Source organism: Neltuma alba, unplaced genomic scaffold (genome assembly GCF_004799145.2).
Source record: "Neltuma alba isolate B1F8T4 unplaced genomic scaffold, ASM479914v2 tig00004148_pilon, whole genome shotgun sequence".
Classification (NCBI taxonomy): Eukaryota; Viridiplantae; Streptophyta; class Magnoliopsida; order Fabales; family Fabaceae; genus Neltuma; species Neltuma alba.
In genome coordinates, this window is record NW_021633582.1 from 238,229 (window position 1) to 255,540 (window position 17,312).

The following is a 17,312-nucleotide window of genomic DNA, read 5'->3' on the forward strand; positions in this document are numbered from 1 at the left end:
ATCATGCAAGTTGAGTTTCGGTATTCTTGTTTAACTGGTGTAGGAGTTGGTTGTTTTTATTTGTATGAGGAAACGTGGCTGATATATGCGGTTGCATGTGTGCTTGCTGGTTGTGTGTTCGATTGGCAGAACCCAAGCCCCTGTTTTGATGATTTTTAGCGTTGGAACTCTAGATGAATATGGAAAGACGGTATAGGTGATTAAATGTGTTGGTAGGTAAATATATAAATATATATAGGTATATATTAACATGGCTGTACAGGGCGCTAATAACTTGAGGTAATGATATCTGTTTTTCTTTCTGGTTGTTGGATGTTATATGGCGTCGGGTCTACCGGTTTGAGAGAAGACGAACTGATATATATGTATATAGTCTCAGTATATATAGTAATATATGACTTACGTGGGAATTTACACTGGTTATATTTTATATATAAGGGCCGTGGGATTATAATGGAAGGAAAGGTTATTGAGGAGGAATGTTAAAGTTTGAAGGAATTAGATGGGTAGATGTGTGAAGTTAGAAATGAATTAATACAATGTTAAGTGATTTCCATGAATTTAAGATATGGAGAAGTAAGGAAATAGATTAGCTGTAATAGAATAGATATAATGGGAAGTTTTAAAGATTGAAGAATTGACTTTGGAAGCCTAGAGTTGATGTGGAAATGCTGTCTAAATAAATAAATAAATAAGAGTGTGGTTTTAGAACTTTGATACTCAAAATTTACTAGGAGGAGAACCATGTATGGTTTGTTCTTAAGGTTTTGAATGATAAGTGATGATTATGTAAGTTAATTTGTTATATGATTGAATGGTGAATAGAAATGGTTGAAGCTTGGGGACTTTTGAATTTTTAAGAGGAAAATTGATTAGAACTCTAAAATGTGAAACTTTGAACCAAGGGATACTTTGTTACAAAGTGTTGAGAAATCATTGGATTTTATTGATAAAAGAACTTATAGAATGTTGAGTGGAATGATTTAGCTATTGGCATCCAATCTAGAATTTCTCTTTTAGACTTAAAGTGAAGAATTGTATGGATTTGGAAACTACAGTATGAAGTTAATTAAGCCAAGCCAATTTTAGAAGCAAGTTAGAAGTACAAAAATAATAATTTATACTCTAGCATAGGCGCCTAAGTGTTAGGTATTTGGCATGGGAAGTGCTATAAAGTATATATTTGTGTATGTGTACACACTTTCGATTAGTAAGCTTGTAAGGCAAGGGGATAAGAGTAATTAAAGGCTAATAGAGTTGTTATATATAGTTGTTTTGGAATATGGTTAGAAATTTATCAAAGTGCTGTGACGATGATTTTCAAAACTGGAGAATAATTTTGAGATTTAATATGAAGTGTTAATAGAAAATATTTTAAAGATAGAAGACTTGTGTGTGTATATAATATATTATTTTTGACCAAGATGATCAGTTACTAAGAAAAGTAACTATTTGGGTTGAGATAAAGAGAGAAACTCTCCACAGTAAATGTATTAAATAAGAAAAATTGTCCAGGATGACCAACTATTAAGTAAGGGTAGAGATTGAAAAAGGATTGGGATTTAAAGAGAGATTTCTAATTTATGAATTTTAGTTGGATCAAGCATTAACCTACCCTTACTAAAATAATAGGTTTTGATATCTGCAAAAGCCTACCGAAGAAGCTAAGAGAAAGGAAACAAGTAAGGTTTGATTTTGAAGCAGAAGGTTCAGGTAGTAGTTCTTTCCTACCTTACACTTGTGTATGATTGCTGCATGTCTGTTTGTGCCATATTGCTGTTTAAAGCATGAGAACATGTAATCCTTAATTCCTTGCATGTATTATTTAGCCGTGATCACGTGTAGCTGATAGACATGGGGCAGTGATTGCCAATTATTTGCGCATTATTTATTCAGCTTGTCTATCTGTCATTGCGCATAAATGCTTAATTGCATTAGCTTGCAAGGTTATGTTCCACTTTGGCTTGTTTTGCATGCTTTATGTAATCTGCACATTTGTTTGATGGAAATTACTACTATGGGGATTCGTTCGAATCTCACCCTCCCTTCCTATATTATACAGCTAGAGCAAGCAATTCCAAGAGTAAGGAGGTCATAAGTGCTGAAGGTGGGCTTGTATGAAGAGCAGGAATGCCTGCTGTTTTTGTACCTATAGAATAATTATTTTGATATTTAATTATCTGACTTATTAGATGTTTAAGAGCAAGTAACCCCCACTTACTAGTAATTATGCTATTTTGTATCCTTCTTTAAGGGAGTGTGTACTTTCAGTGCTCAGGTAAGGGTCATTGTCCTGAATGACTAGGGTAGTAACTTATATAATAGTAGTATTATTTTAAATCTGTGTACCTGTCATACGTGCTTCAGAAGTAGGGTTCAAGTGTGTGAATCACTCGTCAGTATTTATATATATACAAAAAAAAAAATTTGTCATTTTCTATAATAGAACACTGGTGTCTAGTGATCCACAGATGTTAAGTGGACCCTACTGGTATATAGAAAGTTAGGTGTTGCAATACACAACTTGAGATTGATCAACCATTGTGTTTCCCTCAACCACCTTACGATGAGAGTTACCATCCATAGCCTTGTCTCTTAGAGTTTGCATTAGATCATTAAGTGCAATGTTGTATTTGTTTGCATCTGCTGCATTAGTATTGTTGCTAGTATAGTTGTAAAAGTCATGGTCCTAGTAAATCCCAAACATTTGACGACTTGAGTATCGAAACATGCACAAATTATAGTATCCAAATGGCTCCTTCTGATATGGACATAACTTTGGGAGAAGGATTGTGGCATTATTGAGGCAATTACGACAAGAATCTGGCTTCACATCTCCTCTGCAAATTCCAAGTACGTTAACTGTGTTGGGGCTTTCACCATAGGAGGAACTGTAGAAGCCATAGTCAATTTTGGTGTCAAAGGTGAAATTAGAAACAAGGGTATTGAGGTTGGTTTGGTAGGCACTTGGTTTTGTGTAGTTACCACTTTCATTGAAGCACTTGTAAAAGAAGTCAGGCTGGGCAGTAAGAACAAGAAGATGAGAAAGGAGTGAGATTAGAGCCAAGAAAATTGCAGCTGTAGTTTTCATCAAGGAATGAATAAAATCTAACAAATGAGATTTGAGTGTGGAGCTTAGGATGCAGTAACCTAAGCTTCCTAGTACAATAATATCCTGAATATAAAATACAGTACAGTTGACAAGTCTGAAGATAAGATTCCAATATTCCTTGGAATACAAGTTGACAAGTCTAAGATAGGAATTTCTAGGAATACAAGTCTTCCAGGGGTTATTTAATTTCTCCATTCACCCTATGGTTTTTCCAAATGGCCAACCACCATATGCAGGTTGGGACGTTTTAACTTTCCACATGCGTGATGCTTTTTAGGAGCTTGGTCTTTTTAGAATTTGCACTAGGGCCAATTTTGTGTTTTGACTTTTCTTTCATTCTTTTTACATAGAAAACCAGATAGAGTTTTCTTTTGTTTTGTTTTTTTTTAGAAAAATGGTAGGAGTATTTTTTTGACTAGTTACATGTATGGTTGAGACTAATTTCTTCAAGATAATCCTCTTTCACACTTCAAAGTAAACAAGTTTTTCCATTCTCTTTTTCAAAGATAGCCTTCTCTGTGTCCTGGGTTGGAGCTCTACCGTTGGTTCACACTCTTCTTTAACATTGTTGTGTTTTTTGCCATTACAAGCCTCCCTCCATTGTTGCCTTCTCTTATTTCTGGGTTAGAGCTGAGCACTGTTGTGGGTTATGCTTGTGTAGAGAGAATATTCATCTTTTTTTTTTAATGTTTTGTTTACTTTTTTTCATTTTTGGAAATGGATTAATCTTTAGTCCCGTATGCTTTAATTTCTTACGATTCTTAACAATGGCTTCCCGAGTTCTCATATGGTAATCATCATTTTGATATAAGCATATTTTTTTAATAATTTTATTCCAATAGAATCATGTTTGGCATAATTATGCAAATAGTCTCCATTGTAATCATTATTCTTTAAAATTGGGAATCTAGAATGTTAATCCTTTATCCTACTTCTTTATTACTCCATATACTGCATGTGATGTGCGAAACAGAATGAAATTGAACCATAGGAAATTCAGAAAGCAATATTTATTCTATCACAGAAAATATGTAATTCACACGGAAGACCAAACCTAGACTTCTATAGAGATCTAGCAAACTGTTCACTAATTGAGGCCTCATTTTTATGCTTGTTGAGCAGAGTTATGTACTCCCTCTCCTTTATCTTCCTCTCTAGTTTGCATCTCAAGCGTGCTGCTGAAATTCATAAAGCATGGAGGCCGTGAAGGTAAAGGGATAGACGAAGAGTAGCTGTTTAGCATAAGTTCAATGGAAGCCATGGTAGGCCTATCTGCTACCTTTTCTTGAACACATAGTAATGCGATGTGAATGCATCTCATTATTTCATCCCTTGAACTATTACTTATCACAGGTTCTACTATATTTGAGGTTGTCCCTTCCCTCCAGATTTTCCATACCTGCAAGAAGTTCCTTATATTATTCCCAATTTACTTTTACAATTTTGTATGGTAGCTAGTTATGGCATCCATATATATAATCTTATCACTCTACTTTTGACAATTAAAAATATATACATAAAGAAGGTAGATACTTACAAAGCTTAAAAGATCTTGTATATCCTCCTCATCAATCATGCTACTATTCTTTTGGCCACTTATAATTTCAAGAGCCAGTATACCAAAACTAAAGACATCTAATTTTGTTGATATTTGTCCATGTATTGCATATTCTGATGCCATGTATCCACTATTTGTCAGTATAAAAAATCCTAATTAAACAAAGATGATATTAAATCCAATAATTTATTAGGTACAGTGTTAATAATTGTAAGTAGTACTTACTAAGTTCCAACAACTTTGCTTGTAGTGTTATGAGTTTGATCTAAAGCAAATAACCTCACCATGCCAAAATCTGCTATTTTTGGATTTAGATATTTATCTAGAAGAATATTACTTGCTTTAAGGTCACGGTGAATAATGCATAATCTTGAATCTTTGTGTAGGTAAAGAATGCCACGAGCAATGCCGACTATAATTTTGTAACTCACTTCCCAATGCAAATGTGTTCGTTAAATTGGATCTGCATAGTAAAGGCCAATCCTATTTAGGTCTATAATCTCTTAAATCTATCTATGTCTAGAATATCTATTCCACTTTTACCCAATATAAGTGAAGAATACAGATACCATATATATAAATCAAAATCATACTTAAAGAGGCTACCATCATCACTCACCGAATAACATGTAATCAAGACTTCTATTGGGGAGAAACTCATTTTGAGTAGCCTTTCAGTTCCTTCTAAACAAAAACCAACTAATCTTCCTAAATTGCGATGTTGAAGTTTGGCCATCAATAACACTTCGTTTTTGAATTCCAAGTCTCCTTGCCCGGAATCCATGGACAGCCTTTTGACAACAACTTCGTGTCCATTACGGAGCCTACCCTGTATTTATTAGAGTTGGGACATGTAATTAATAACATGTTAATTGTTCTAGACAATGTGATTTTATTTGTGTTGATCTAACATTAATGTCATTACGTACCTTATATACTAGCCCAAATCCTCCTTGTCCAAGTTTATTTGCAACAGAGAAGTTATCTGTAGCGAGTCTAACGGTTTCAAAGTCAAATTGCAACGAATCATCAGCTGGTTTAATGCCTTCGTCATCCATTATTTCAGCTTCATCTGAGAAAGAATTCAAAGATGAGTCCCTCGAATGCGATCAAGCAATAAGTCTATGTATGTATGTATGTACATAGGTTTTGTTGAAAAACTATTTTATTGATGTGCCCAAGAAGTGATTAATGTAAATTATAATTACTTCAGTCAAATTGATATTCACAAATAAAATTAAAGGCCTTTTCACTATATAAATATTATAATCAAATGTTTAATTTGCCCAAAAACTCTTAATTTTCTTCCCCATATCACTGTTAGTCGTGAGAGACCATAACCAACATGGCTTTTAATTTCCACTTTGTCGTGTATGGGCCTAGTGGGAACTTGAAAAGCAATCAAAGTTTTAAAAGCTTTCACTTAAAGATATCGAAGAATGTCCTAATATTTAAAACTATTCTAGGGCGATGAATTGAAAGGTTGACATTGACAAATTCCTACATAATAAAAATGTTATTTTATGTATCTTCATATTCTCAAGTCTCAACTTACTTTCAATGGTTTTCTTCGATTTCCTAACCGCAAAATAGATGAAAATCAAGATGAGAAGGCAATAAAGGCACCAATCACCACGGCCACGATAATAATAATGGTTCTTGGTCTATTGTTTTTCCCTGCAAAGCCGAACAAGCTCAAAAGTTGATTGACATGTGTCTTGACCAGACACACAGACAACCAAAATGGTAAAATTACTGAAGTCTAGTTTTCACAATTGCGATTATTTTTTGGATAACCTGCAAATAATAGAACAACGCACATATATCAGACTACATCACTGAGATAGAAGTAGCTAGGTACCTTCTCTGGTAGATGGAACGTTGGGTGAACCGACGGGTCCTGCAGTTTGTTACACAAACAATAATAGAATGATTTAATTAAGGACACCTGATAAATTTATACATTATTAATAATCACTCCTGGACTCCTGTTTACTTCTTTGGCCTTTAACAAAAGACTTATTTAACTAATTTGATTAGATTAACAAAGTTAAGTAACTAGTTAGTCATAATAAATATGACATGTTTTTTCTAAACATCCTAATAATCTTTTTTAATATCCTCCCCTTCTTTCCTACTTGATTGTAGTTGAGGGAATATCAGTAAGAGTGATTTAGATTATTTGAAAAAAATTAATTAATATTAGAAATAGGTCTTATATTTAAGATCAAAATCAACCTTACAATTAGGTCCTACATTAAAGATCAGAGAAGTATAAAGAAAAGAAGAAATTTTTTTTTTAATATGAATCATGGTATTAAATTTTTTTTTACCCTTCATTTATTTTTCTTATTACTTATGGATATCTTTCAATTAAAAGCAAATTGTGTTTGAGACACGGTTAGGCACTAAATATGGGCACTTCTCCTAATGAAAATTTGAACATTGGTTTGCCATACTATGAAGAATTAGCCTCTTTCACTAAACCTAATTATTTGTTACTGTGTACATTTTGTATTTTTTGGGTTGGGTATATATTAAATAAAAGTAAAGTTGCAAAGTTATAAATTTTAATATATAATAGAGTTAATGGGAGTTTGTTATTAAATAGAGGTAAAACATATTAGAAGTAACCTTAAGTAAATTTTCTTTCTTTGCCTTATAATTTAATAAGGTTCTTTCTATATGTGCAAGGCAAAGTCAGAGAAATTACTATCCCAGAAGCATCTCTGCAAACGAATGTTTTTCAATTATCAATTTGAGCATACCCCATCACAAACATTAGTATAAGTCTAAACTTTCCTGAGTGATTTACATAATTAAGGTTGAGTTTTGAGAGATACCTTGTGACGGAGTAGTAGTGGAAGGAGGAGGAGGAGATGCAGATACTTGTATTGGATCAACAACATTACGATCATAGAACCGGTTCTTCTTGAATCTGAGATTGCAGTTCCGTTTGATAACCCTGCCTCCAACCTTGTTCTGACAGCAAATTGGGATATCTGATATCGCCTTTTCCAAGCAAGCCTCGCAGTTTTGCTCGGTCAAATCAGGCGTGCACTGAGCAAGACGGTGTACATATTGAAACGTCGCTGAGGCGTATCCAACAGCCACCTTGCGACAAGGACCACCAGCTGCAGCTTTGGTCTTAAGAGCTTGCATTAGCTGATCAAGCACATCTGTGTACTGGTCGGCATCTGCTACATTATTTGGATTATGAATTGCATCGTAAAAATCAGGTCCTGATACATCCCAAACATTGAGCTACTTGAATATTGAAAACTACACAAGTCATAGTATAGAAAAGCCTCCTTCTGATTTGGACATTTCTGTGGGAGAAGACTCGTAGCATTACTGAGGCAACTGCGACAAACATCTGGCATAAGGTCTCCTTTGCAGAGTGCAGATGTGTAAACTATGTCGGGGTTTTGGCCGTACGAGGAATTGTAGAAGCCATAGTCATCTTTTGTGTTGGAGGTGGAATTGGAAAGAAGGGTTTTGAGGTTGGTATGATAGGCACTTTTGTTTGTGTACGTTCCTTTGCCATTGAAACAGGTTTGATTAACATAAGGTCGGTCCTGCTGGGCGGTGAGAATAAGAAGATGGCAAAAGAATGATAGAAGAACCAGAAGATTATTGGCAATCAGCGTCATTACTAGGGTAAATTAGAACTGTGATAAATGAAAAAGTAAAGCTTCTCAAGCAAGATGCGATTTTTGAGTATTATTGATGAGCGATGAAGGAGGCTTATTAGTACAATAATAACCTCAACATCTTTATGGGACACAAAAATCAACAAGTCAACGAAAAGATTCAAATGAGGGATCTTGCATTTTGTTCCATATGTTTGGTTATTTTGACACGGCAATTCATCAAACGCCAACAACTATTGTGTCTGTGGTTCCACTTCCACACGGCCTTGTAGTAAAATTCTGATACACGAATCATCTTAATTAATATCCAACGCGTACGTGAACGAACTACCAATATTTCCATCTCTGTTATACTTGAGAAAGAATTGTAACTTCTGAAGAAGGTGAAACTTTGGGTGAATCAGCAGGTTCTGTGATTCAACATAAAAGGTTTCTTTATTAAACAATTTCGAAGGGATGATTGAACTTAGAGCTCTTAATTCGCAGAAGATTGTTGCTATTAATTACCACCTTGAGTTTATCCAATCACACACTTCAGATAGGTAAGTCAAATTTTTCTAAGGGGACTTGATAATATATACTCCCTCTGGTTTCTATTATAGGGCATATTTTAGAAGTTTTTTTTTGTCCCGAATACAAGTCAGAAAGTAACTCAATACTTACTTTTCTTCTCAATTTTCCCTCATCATTAATTACTAAGGTTTAGTGTTTTCTTGATAAAGTCCTCATAATTGGTGCTTTTTATCTACATTTAAGTAGAGGTAAACTAGGTAAAAATTATTAATTTAGGACCAATTTAATGTTTTAACTTCCAATCTTTGGTATGCGAGAGTTAGTTATGAATGCCTATAATAAGAACCAGAGGGAGTATGTATATAATAAAGCTTACTATTTGAAATGCAAAATAGAAGTATTACTAGGAATACAAGTCCACAAGTCAAAGGATAAGATAGGAATCTTCTTAGAGATTTCCAAAGGGTTATTTAATTACTTACATTGGAATTTAAATGCCATATGCATGTTATGTTCTCCATAATTCACACTGTGTTTTTGTCCACATGGCCAGTTATGTAAGGATTGGGACGTACTTTTTAATTTTCCACGAATCAGGGGTTGATTAAAAGTATGCAGAGGCTAATTTCTTCGAAGAAACTTCAAAGCAAGTGATTCAAACTAATTTCTTCTTCATTCATCTGAATGGATCAAGAAAAATAGTTATCAATAAGATGTTGATTGAGGTGGTAAGCAGTCTCATTTCTATAAAAAGAAAAACACTAGTTTGAATATCAGAAAGCATAATTGTTGGGAGTGCTTTAACCTTAACACTCCTGATTTGATAAAAATTAGTTTCAGGTCTAAAGTAACTTGGAAAGACTTTAAATTTATATTAAAAAATAAAAAAAATAGTTAAACTAATTATTTATAAAAAAGATTAGTTATTTCCTCTATACTCGTTTGGTTACTTTAATTTGACACGGCATCTCATCAAAAGTCAACAGCGTCCTCATACGAAGAGACAAGAATAGGACTAGGAATAGGGGAACACAATAAGTCTCCCACTTTTTTTTTTTTGGCTAAAGCATAGGTATTCTCTTATTGGAGGCAATCCTATTCGAGGCACTGTCGGGTGCTAAATGTGGACACTTCTCCCAGCAAGAATTCAAACTTTGATTCATCACGTTGTGAGGGATTAGTCTCTTCCACTAGACCTAAATCCCATTGGTATAAGTCTCCCACTTTTTATGTCATAAAATTCCAAAAGTGCCGAACGCCCATGCGGACTCTTGATGAAGGCCTAATATTTCCATTTTAACACCGGAGGTAATGACTAGAAGTCACAAGTACTCATAAGTAGACAACAATGTGGCTCGCCTTTAGACTCCTTCTATTTATCACAGCCATAATATATTCAAAAATTATCTCTCTGATTTCATTTCAACAATTGATGTATTTTTTTTTATACTGAGATTTAAAACTTGAACTTTTGTCTTTGAAAAACTTCAACTAATAAGCTTAAGTTTTTGTTAGGTTTTTATGTTCAAATCGTTCGAATACCACTGTCCTGATTAGGAGGTTTATAGAAACGATGGCGCTTCTTTATTCGTGCCTGAAGTTTTTATAACAAAAACACATGCAGAAAAAATTATCATATACTCCCTCCAATCCTTATTAGAAGATTTAGTAACTAATTTGTGTGCATTAAAAAATTAGTTAAATTAGTTCATTGTAATAAATATGTGAATTGGTTTTTCTGGTATTGGGATTTTAAAAATATCCTTTTAAATCATGTTTTGCATTAACTCCTTATTGTGTGCCACGGATAGGGGATATTTTGGGGAAAAAATTATCATTTGAATTACAAAATATATTGAGGTATTATATTTTAGACTAATAAATTTCTTGTTTAGCTTATATATTTAGGACCAACAGTAGCACTGTGTAAGTACCATATGTAATTTATGCGTTTAACCACCAGAAACACTCTTAAGGAAAATAAATGACATAACGTTGTTGATAAAATGATATAACGTTGTTGAGTACGCAATAATCACTCATCCCGCTAACGGATATTTTTGGTTGGCTTTTTTAATACACCACTGGCTCTTCTTTTAATATTTGTACATCCTTCCCTGGCAATATAAATTATAAAAGGAGAACGATATAATTAGATCTAATTAAAATTTCAATTTAAATATAATTATGTACTAAAACATTTTGCTGTAAGTTATAATTATTGATATAAGTAATTGTTAATTTATTACGATTCTTAGTTCTAAAAATCACCAAAAGTGAACTGTGTGATTTAAATATTTTATATTTGCAAATAAGATTTCAATATTTGTGACTATTTAAAGTTGACATTTTCAATTTTTTTTAGAAAATTTTTTCTAACTATCATTAAATTAATTTTCTATATATACGACCCAAGGGTTATATACCCCCACTTACAAATCACACCCTAACAATTCCTCAAATTTCGATGAAATCATTGGTGGAGAAAGATAATGAAAGTGTGTTCATCACTCTTCCCCATCGCCACTTTCCTCTGATTATCTTATCTTTCATGTGGCGAGAATTAAAAATGAAATTTGTGATAGTAATTTATGACGCAGATCAAGAAAAATTTGTGGCAAAGATTGGTCCATCACAATGGAGCCATTGCAAACTTTTTATGATAAATTTGTAACTTTTCCATTATAAAATTTGTCGCACAATTTTTGTGATAGATTTGCAATCGACTTTACAGTGAAAAATATTTCATTGCAAATTTGTTATATATTTTTTGGATTAATGATGAGGATTAAAAAACACCACGAGGAATGGAAATTATTTCCTTGTTTTGGCGAATGCTCTTACAAAACTAATATAATATATATATATAATTCTCATTTTCATCCAGCCTATATATCCAACATAAATGAAGCGGTAAAGTCCAATCCAAATCAATCTTTATTTATTTAAACAGAAGAAAAAGACATCTTCAAAATATTATCAAATAATCCTCACTTGTGGAAGAGGAATACAACTGTGGTTACAAACAGAGATTCAGAGAAAAAGCAAAACCCCAAAAAATGACAAAAACTACAAATAATAATTAAGTATTAAATTAATTTTATTGAGAACACAGTCCTAATCCAGTAGGTGTTGTCTGCTTCCAAAGAGAAGTAATATTAGTAAATCGTGGTGAGGGCACCAATTACCACGGCAACGATAGCGACAATTCTTGAGGTTTCGACGCTGTTTCCTGAAAAACCCAAACAAACTCAGAGTGATGATTAACATATTCGTGAAGTGTATTATGAGCAAATTCAATTTGTGTGTGTGTGTGTGTGTGTGTGTGTGTGAGTGTATTATATTATATTTCTATAAGTCTACATATTAGACCATGTATATTGATCAAAATAGAATTGTACCTTCTGAAGCTTTGGGTGAATCATCAGCAGCTTTTGGTGAATCAGAAACTCCTGTGATTCAACGTAAAAGGTTTATATATTATTAAAAAAAAATGGTAGGGCAATTTCAATAGATGCTCTTAATTTGTACAAGGCCGCTGTTATCACCACCTTGATCTCATCCAACCACATAGATGGGTGAGTCAAAGTTTTCCAGGTGAACTCAGTATACATATATACATACACCTGCAGGTGGTGAGGAAGTTGCTCTGCTGGACGGAGCAAGAGCAGGAGGAATTGGAGATAATTGTATTGAATCATAGAATTGGCCCTTTTCAAATCGAAGATTGCAGCTCAATTTGATAACTCTACCACCAATCCTGTTCTGACAACAGATTGGGATATCTGAGATAGCCTTTCTTAAGCAATCTTCACAATCTTGCTGAGAAAATTCAGGCGTGCACTGGGCAAGACCAAATACAGTTTCATTCGGAGCAGCTGTTGCATTTCCCATGGCCACCTTAACACGAGAGTCACCAGCTGCGGCTTTGCCTTTTAGACTTTCCATTAGATCATCAAGAGCCTTGGTGTACTTTTCTGCATCTTGTGCTTTTTCTGGGTTGTTAAAATAGTAGGAAAAGCCATGATCTTGGTAAATCACTACTAAAAAACATCTGATTAGCGACGGAATTTACGGACAAAATTTTTATTTAGTGACAGAATTAGTGACGGATTAGTGACGAAATCATATTACAGACAGAATTAGCGATGGAACTGGTTCCGTCACTAATTTTTTTGTCACTAATTGGATTACCGACAGAATTGAAATTCCATCGGTAGTTACAGACGAAATTAGCAACGGAATCAAAATTCCATCGCTAATATATTTTTTTTTAAAAAAATTAAAATGCCACTTACCTTCGCTGCCACATGTCACCACCTCATCTCCACGTGTTGCTATTTCACATGCCACCTTGTATTGCCACATGTCGCCATCATATAATTCCTCCTCAAAGTGATTTTTCCACGGCTCGAACCAAAAACCTCGTTTGTGCACGCGCGCGACTTCACCAGTTGAGCTGCAATGAACTTACTGACTTATTATACAAAATTAGATATATATATATAATATTCTCTAACACAAATAATTATATATACACAAATATATTATTAGAAACTAAAAATAAACTATATGATAATTTTAATCATAACTGTTTTTGTAACAAAATAATTTTTAGATATTTGTTTTACTATTTATTTTATAATGATTTATTTTTTAAAAAAATTATTTTAAATAAAATATTAATTTCCAACAACACTAATTTTGAATTTTAAATAGTAAATAATTTTTTCATAAATATATTTTTTAAATTTAATTCTTTTATTTAACATTCATAACATATATAATTTAATTATATATTTATTATATTATTATATTATATTATATTAAATATTATATTTTAGTCACAGAATTAGCCACGGAAATTAGCGACGGAATAATTTTCCGTCACTAATTCCGTGGCTCATGGAAAAGTATTCCGTCGCAAATCTTAGTTATAAAATTTTAGCCAAATTCCGTGGCTAATTTTAATTATAAAATTTTAGCTACGAAATTTTCTGATGGAAAAAATTCCGTGGCTAATTAGTGACGAAATAAATTCTGTCGCTAATTCTGTGGCTAAGTTTAGCGACAGAATTTTCGTGGGTAACCCATCAGAAATTAGTGACAGAAATTATTCCGTCACTAATTCCGTCGGTAATTAGCTGTTTTTTGTAGTGAATCCCAAAGATCGAATGATTTGAGTATCTAAACATGCACAAGTCATAGCATCCAAATGCCTCCATCTGGTTGGGACATTGCTTTGGGAGAATCATTGTGGCATTTTTGAGGCAACTACGGCAAGTTTCAGGCTTCACATCTCCTCTGCAAAGTCCAATTGCATTTACTTTATTAGGATTTTCACCATAAGAGGAATTGCAGAAGCCATAGTCAATTTTTGTGTCGAAGGCAACATTAGAAAGAAGGGCATTGAGGTTGGTGTGAAAGACACTTGAGTTTGTGTAGGTTCCTTTGCCTAATGAACAATTGGAATAAACAGTGGCGTTAGGGTGCTGGGCGGCCGAGAGAATGAGAAGATTAGAAAGGAATGAAACAAGAGTAGCCAAGGAAATGGTAGACTTTGTCATCATTATTGGGATCAATTGTGAAAAATGAAACAAGGAATAATAAAGAAGCTTATTATTATAAGAAGCAATTCGGGGGTAATATTATTGATTGATGGTGAGCGATATATGCATGAGGAAGGAGGCTTACTATAACAAAACAATCCTCAACTTCTTTATAGCTCACAAGTCAACAAGTCAAGAGGTTCGAACATTTCTATTCTAGCTAGGAATACAAAGTTTTGTACATGGTCACCAATTTTTACTTTTCTCCCTCATAATCTGCAGGTTAATTATATGCCCACAACGTTATCATGACGTGTGTAGGTAGGAATACAACTCTTGGGCATAGTGTTAGATTTCGAGATCGCCCTTGATGGTGATGAGGTTATTTTAACTAGCATTTTTTTTCTAGATTAATATAATCTTTAATCTCTCAAATTTGTTCTCATTTTAGTTTTGGTCCTTCAAATTTCAAACTATGGATTTTGGTCCCTTAAGGGCAAAATGGTCCAAGTTTTTATTGGATTATAGAGACCAATACTTTAAATAAAATGAAACTTAAAGAACCAAAATATATAGTTTAAAACCTGATGGACCAAAATCAAAATGAGAGTGAACTTGAGGAACCATAAATTATATTAACTCTTTTTCTTAATTAAAATCATGGTTTAGAGTGTAATAATGAAAGTGGCAAATATATTGTATCCAAAATATCCTTATCTTCTTCCTTTCAAAATGCATGAGCCATTGTTACCCCGAAACCACTTTTTTTATTGTAAGGACACCTTATTTATTTTAACATTGGTTAACAATAATAATTTTTTTATTAATTTTAGTATGATAATTTTAAATTTTTCTAATATATTTTATTATTTGAAAATATAATATAATTTATTTTTATTATTTTAGTATGTAAATATCATATTAGCTTATATCTTTTTTCATAATTCAGGTAAAAAAAAGGTGATTCTTATTACAATCATCTAGATATGTTCGAAGTAGGTAAGTGAGAATAGTTTCATTTCAACTTACGTGAAAGTATTTTTTTTAAATGATTATGAGTGTTTTTAAATTCTCAAAATAATTTTTTTACCACGTTTTTTTCTGAATTTTTTTTTGATACGCTGGAAAGGATTTGTTTTTTCTTTTTTCTAGGTTGATGGATTATTTAGAAAGAAAGGCTTCTTTGTTCAGCCAAAAAATAAAAATAAAAAAGGCTTATTTGAATTGGCTTTTTCTCCATCTAGCTTTGACAATAAATGCGCCTATTGTGATGAGCGGTGGAGAAATCAATAATCATCATTATTGAAAACCAATGACTATTTAAATTTTAATACTTCTCTAAGAATTATCACATTATATATATAATATAAGTGTATCGTTTAATAAAATTTATATCCTTTTTAATTGTTTTACATATAAACTTTTTTTTTCATTAATCATTTAAATAAGCTTCAGTCTGACAAATTAACTTTTCTATAGAGTCAATCTAAATATAAATTATATTATACTAACAGATTTTTATTCGAATTTAAGTTTGCAAGGATCAAATAAAATAAAAACCAGTTTTATCACTAATAATCCACACACACCCTTAGACTTTTCGGTAAAGCTAACTAAATTGGTAACTTGGGACAGATCTAGCTGTCTAAACTCAGAAGAAGTCAAGTAGTTGAAGACATTGGGAAGTCGTTGAAGCCATCCATGTGAACGCATGAGAAACTTCAAGGAATTCATCTGCATGGGGACCACACGCTTCAATGTTAAGGACCAGATACATGTAATCCCTCGTAACAGCGTTTTACAGCATTAATCATGGTTAGGTATGCATTCCCCATGTTTGTTTAACCGGGCTTAAGATAGTCTTGTCAATGAATAAACACATTTTTATATGTTCGTTTTAAAAAAGTTTCTCTAGACTCAATTTCGTTGAAGTTTCAATAGATTTTAAGTTCCGCATAATACTACCTTGGTCCTAAATATAAGAGTTAATTGACTAATTTGAATAGATTAAGGAAATAAGTTAAATTAGTTATATGTAATAAATATGTGTTGTATTTCCTAAAATATCCTTACTAATCAAGTTTATTTTCTAGAACTACCATTATTAGAAGGACTATCTCGGGAAAAAAATAAATAAGTATGAGAGACAAAATAAACTGATATCTTATATTTAGGACCAATATAAAAGTCAAATAACCAGAGATAGTAGTTGCGTTTGTTCATGCTTCGTAAAGAACTTCCCACATAGCCGGATAAAATATTATTCCTACAAATCATTAATAAAAGATTAGGTCTTTTATTTATGTATAATAATATTCCTCACCTGTGGAAAAGGCCATATTGTGGTTAAAAAAGGCGATACAAAAAAAAAAACCAAACATGACCAAAAAAAAAGGGAAGAAGAAAAAAGACAAATGTTACCGCTAATTGTCAAATGTAAATGGGTTAACATTGAATTTTGTTTCGGAAATTTTCACGCAGAAGTTGCGGGCAATGCTATTCTTTTCGAAGAACTTCCGAGACTAATATTTATGCCCACATTGAATCATATATGATATAAGGTCCAACATGATATACATCTCCTCGGATACCATTAGAAAAGGGCGACATTTTTCCTATTTTAATGCTTGCAGAGTAACATTGAATCCAAAGAATATTGAGAGAATTATAATGAGATTTCAAGAAAGAACAATAATTACTAAAAAATCTCAATAACAACCCAAACAATATGTCATGACAAGTTCCTGAGTAGAGAATCATAACTTATGAGACTTATTTTGTAATTATTTTTCTTTTTGGGTATTTATTATGATTCTCCCAAGAATATTCTGAATACTCACAACTTTTACGTCAAAACTTTCAAGATAAAATTAGACATTAATTCATAATAACTAATTAATTAAGTGTGACGAAGTCTTTTATTAATT

The 17,312-nt window shown here is 32.6% G+C and overlaps 2 protein-coding genes across 2 annotated transcripts; both read right to left on the reverse strand.

Moving 5' to 3' along the window:
• Positions 1 to 4,159: 4,159 nt before the first annotated feature.
• On the reverse strand, positions 4,160 to 8,323 carry LOC114743844 (putative receptor-like protein kinase At4g00960). Its single transcript, XM_028932047.1, is given in 9 exon segments — positions 4,160 to 4,511; positions 4,650 to 4,800; positions 4,896 to 5,133; positions 5,290 to 5,334; positions 5,337 to 5,499; positions 5,600 to 5,742; positions 6,532 to 6,570; positions 7,514 to 7,912; positions 8,026 to 8,323. Coding segments are annotated over 9 exon segments (1,770 nt in total). The 3' UTR covers positions 4,160 to 4,217.
• A 3,671-nt stretch (positions 8,324 to 11,994) lies between these two features.
• LOC114743845 (cysteine-rich repeat secretory protein 38-like) lies at positions 11,995 to 14,403 on the reverse strand. The gene is made up of 5 exons (XM_028932048.1): positions 14,036 to 14,403; positions 13,135 to 13,295; positions 12,463 to 12,831; positions 12,238 to 12,288; positions 11,995 to 12,068 (listed from the first exon to the last, which is right to left on the reverse strand). Exons 1-5 carry the CDS (start codon positions 14,401 to 14,403, stop codon positions 11,995 to 11,997), a joined length of 1,023 nt encoding a protein of 340 aa, XP_028787881.1.
• Between the last annotated feature and the right edge of the window lie 2,909 nt (positions 14,404 to 17,312).

Bases quoted from the DNA above. Each gene is read 5' to 3' on its own strand.
- LOC114743845 (XM_028932048.1), bottom strand. From the start codon at position 14,403: ATGACAAAGTCTACCATTTCCTTGGCTACTCTTGTTTCATTCCTTTCT. The intron at 13,296-14,035 runs GTGCATGTTTAG...AGTTCATTGCAG, and splicing joins GCATTTGGATGCTATGACTT to CTCAACTGGTGAAGTCGCGC. The intron at 12,832-13,134 runs GTAAGTGGCATT...TTAACAACCCAG, and splicing joins GGTGACATGTGGCAGCGAAG to AAAAAGCACAAGATGCAGAA.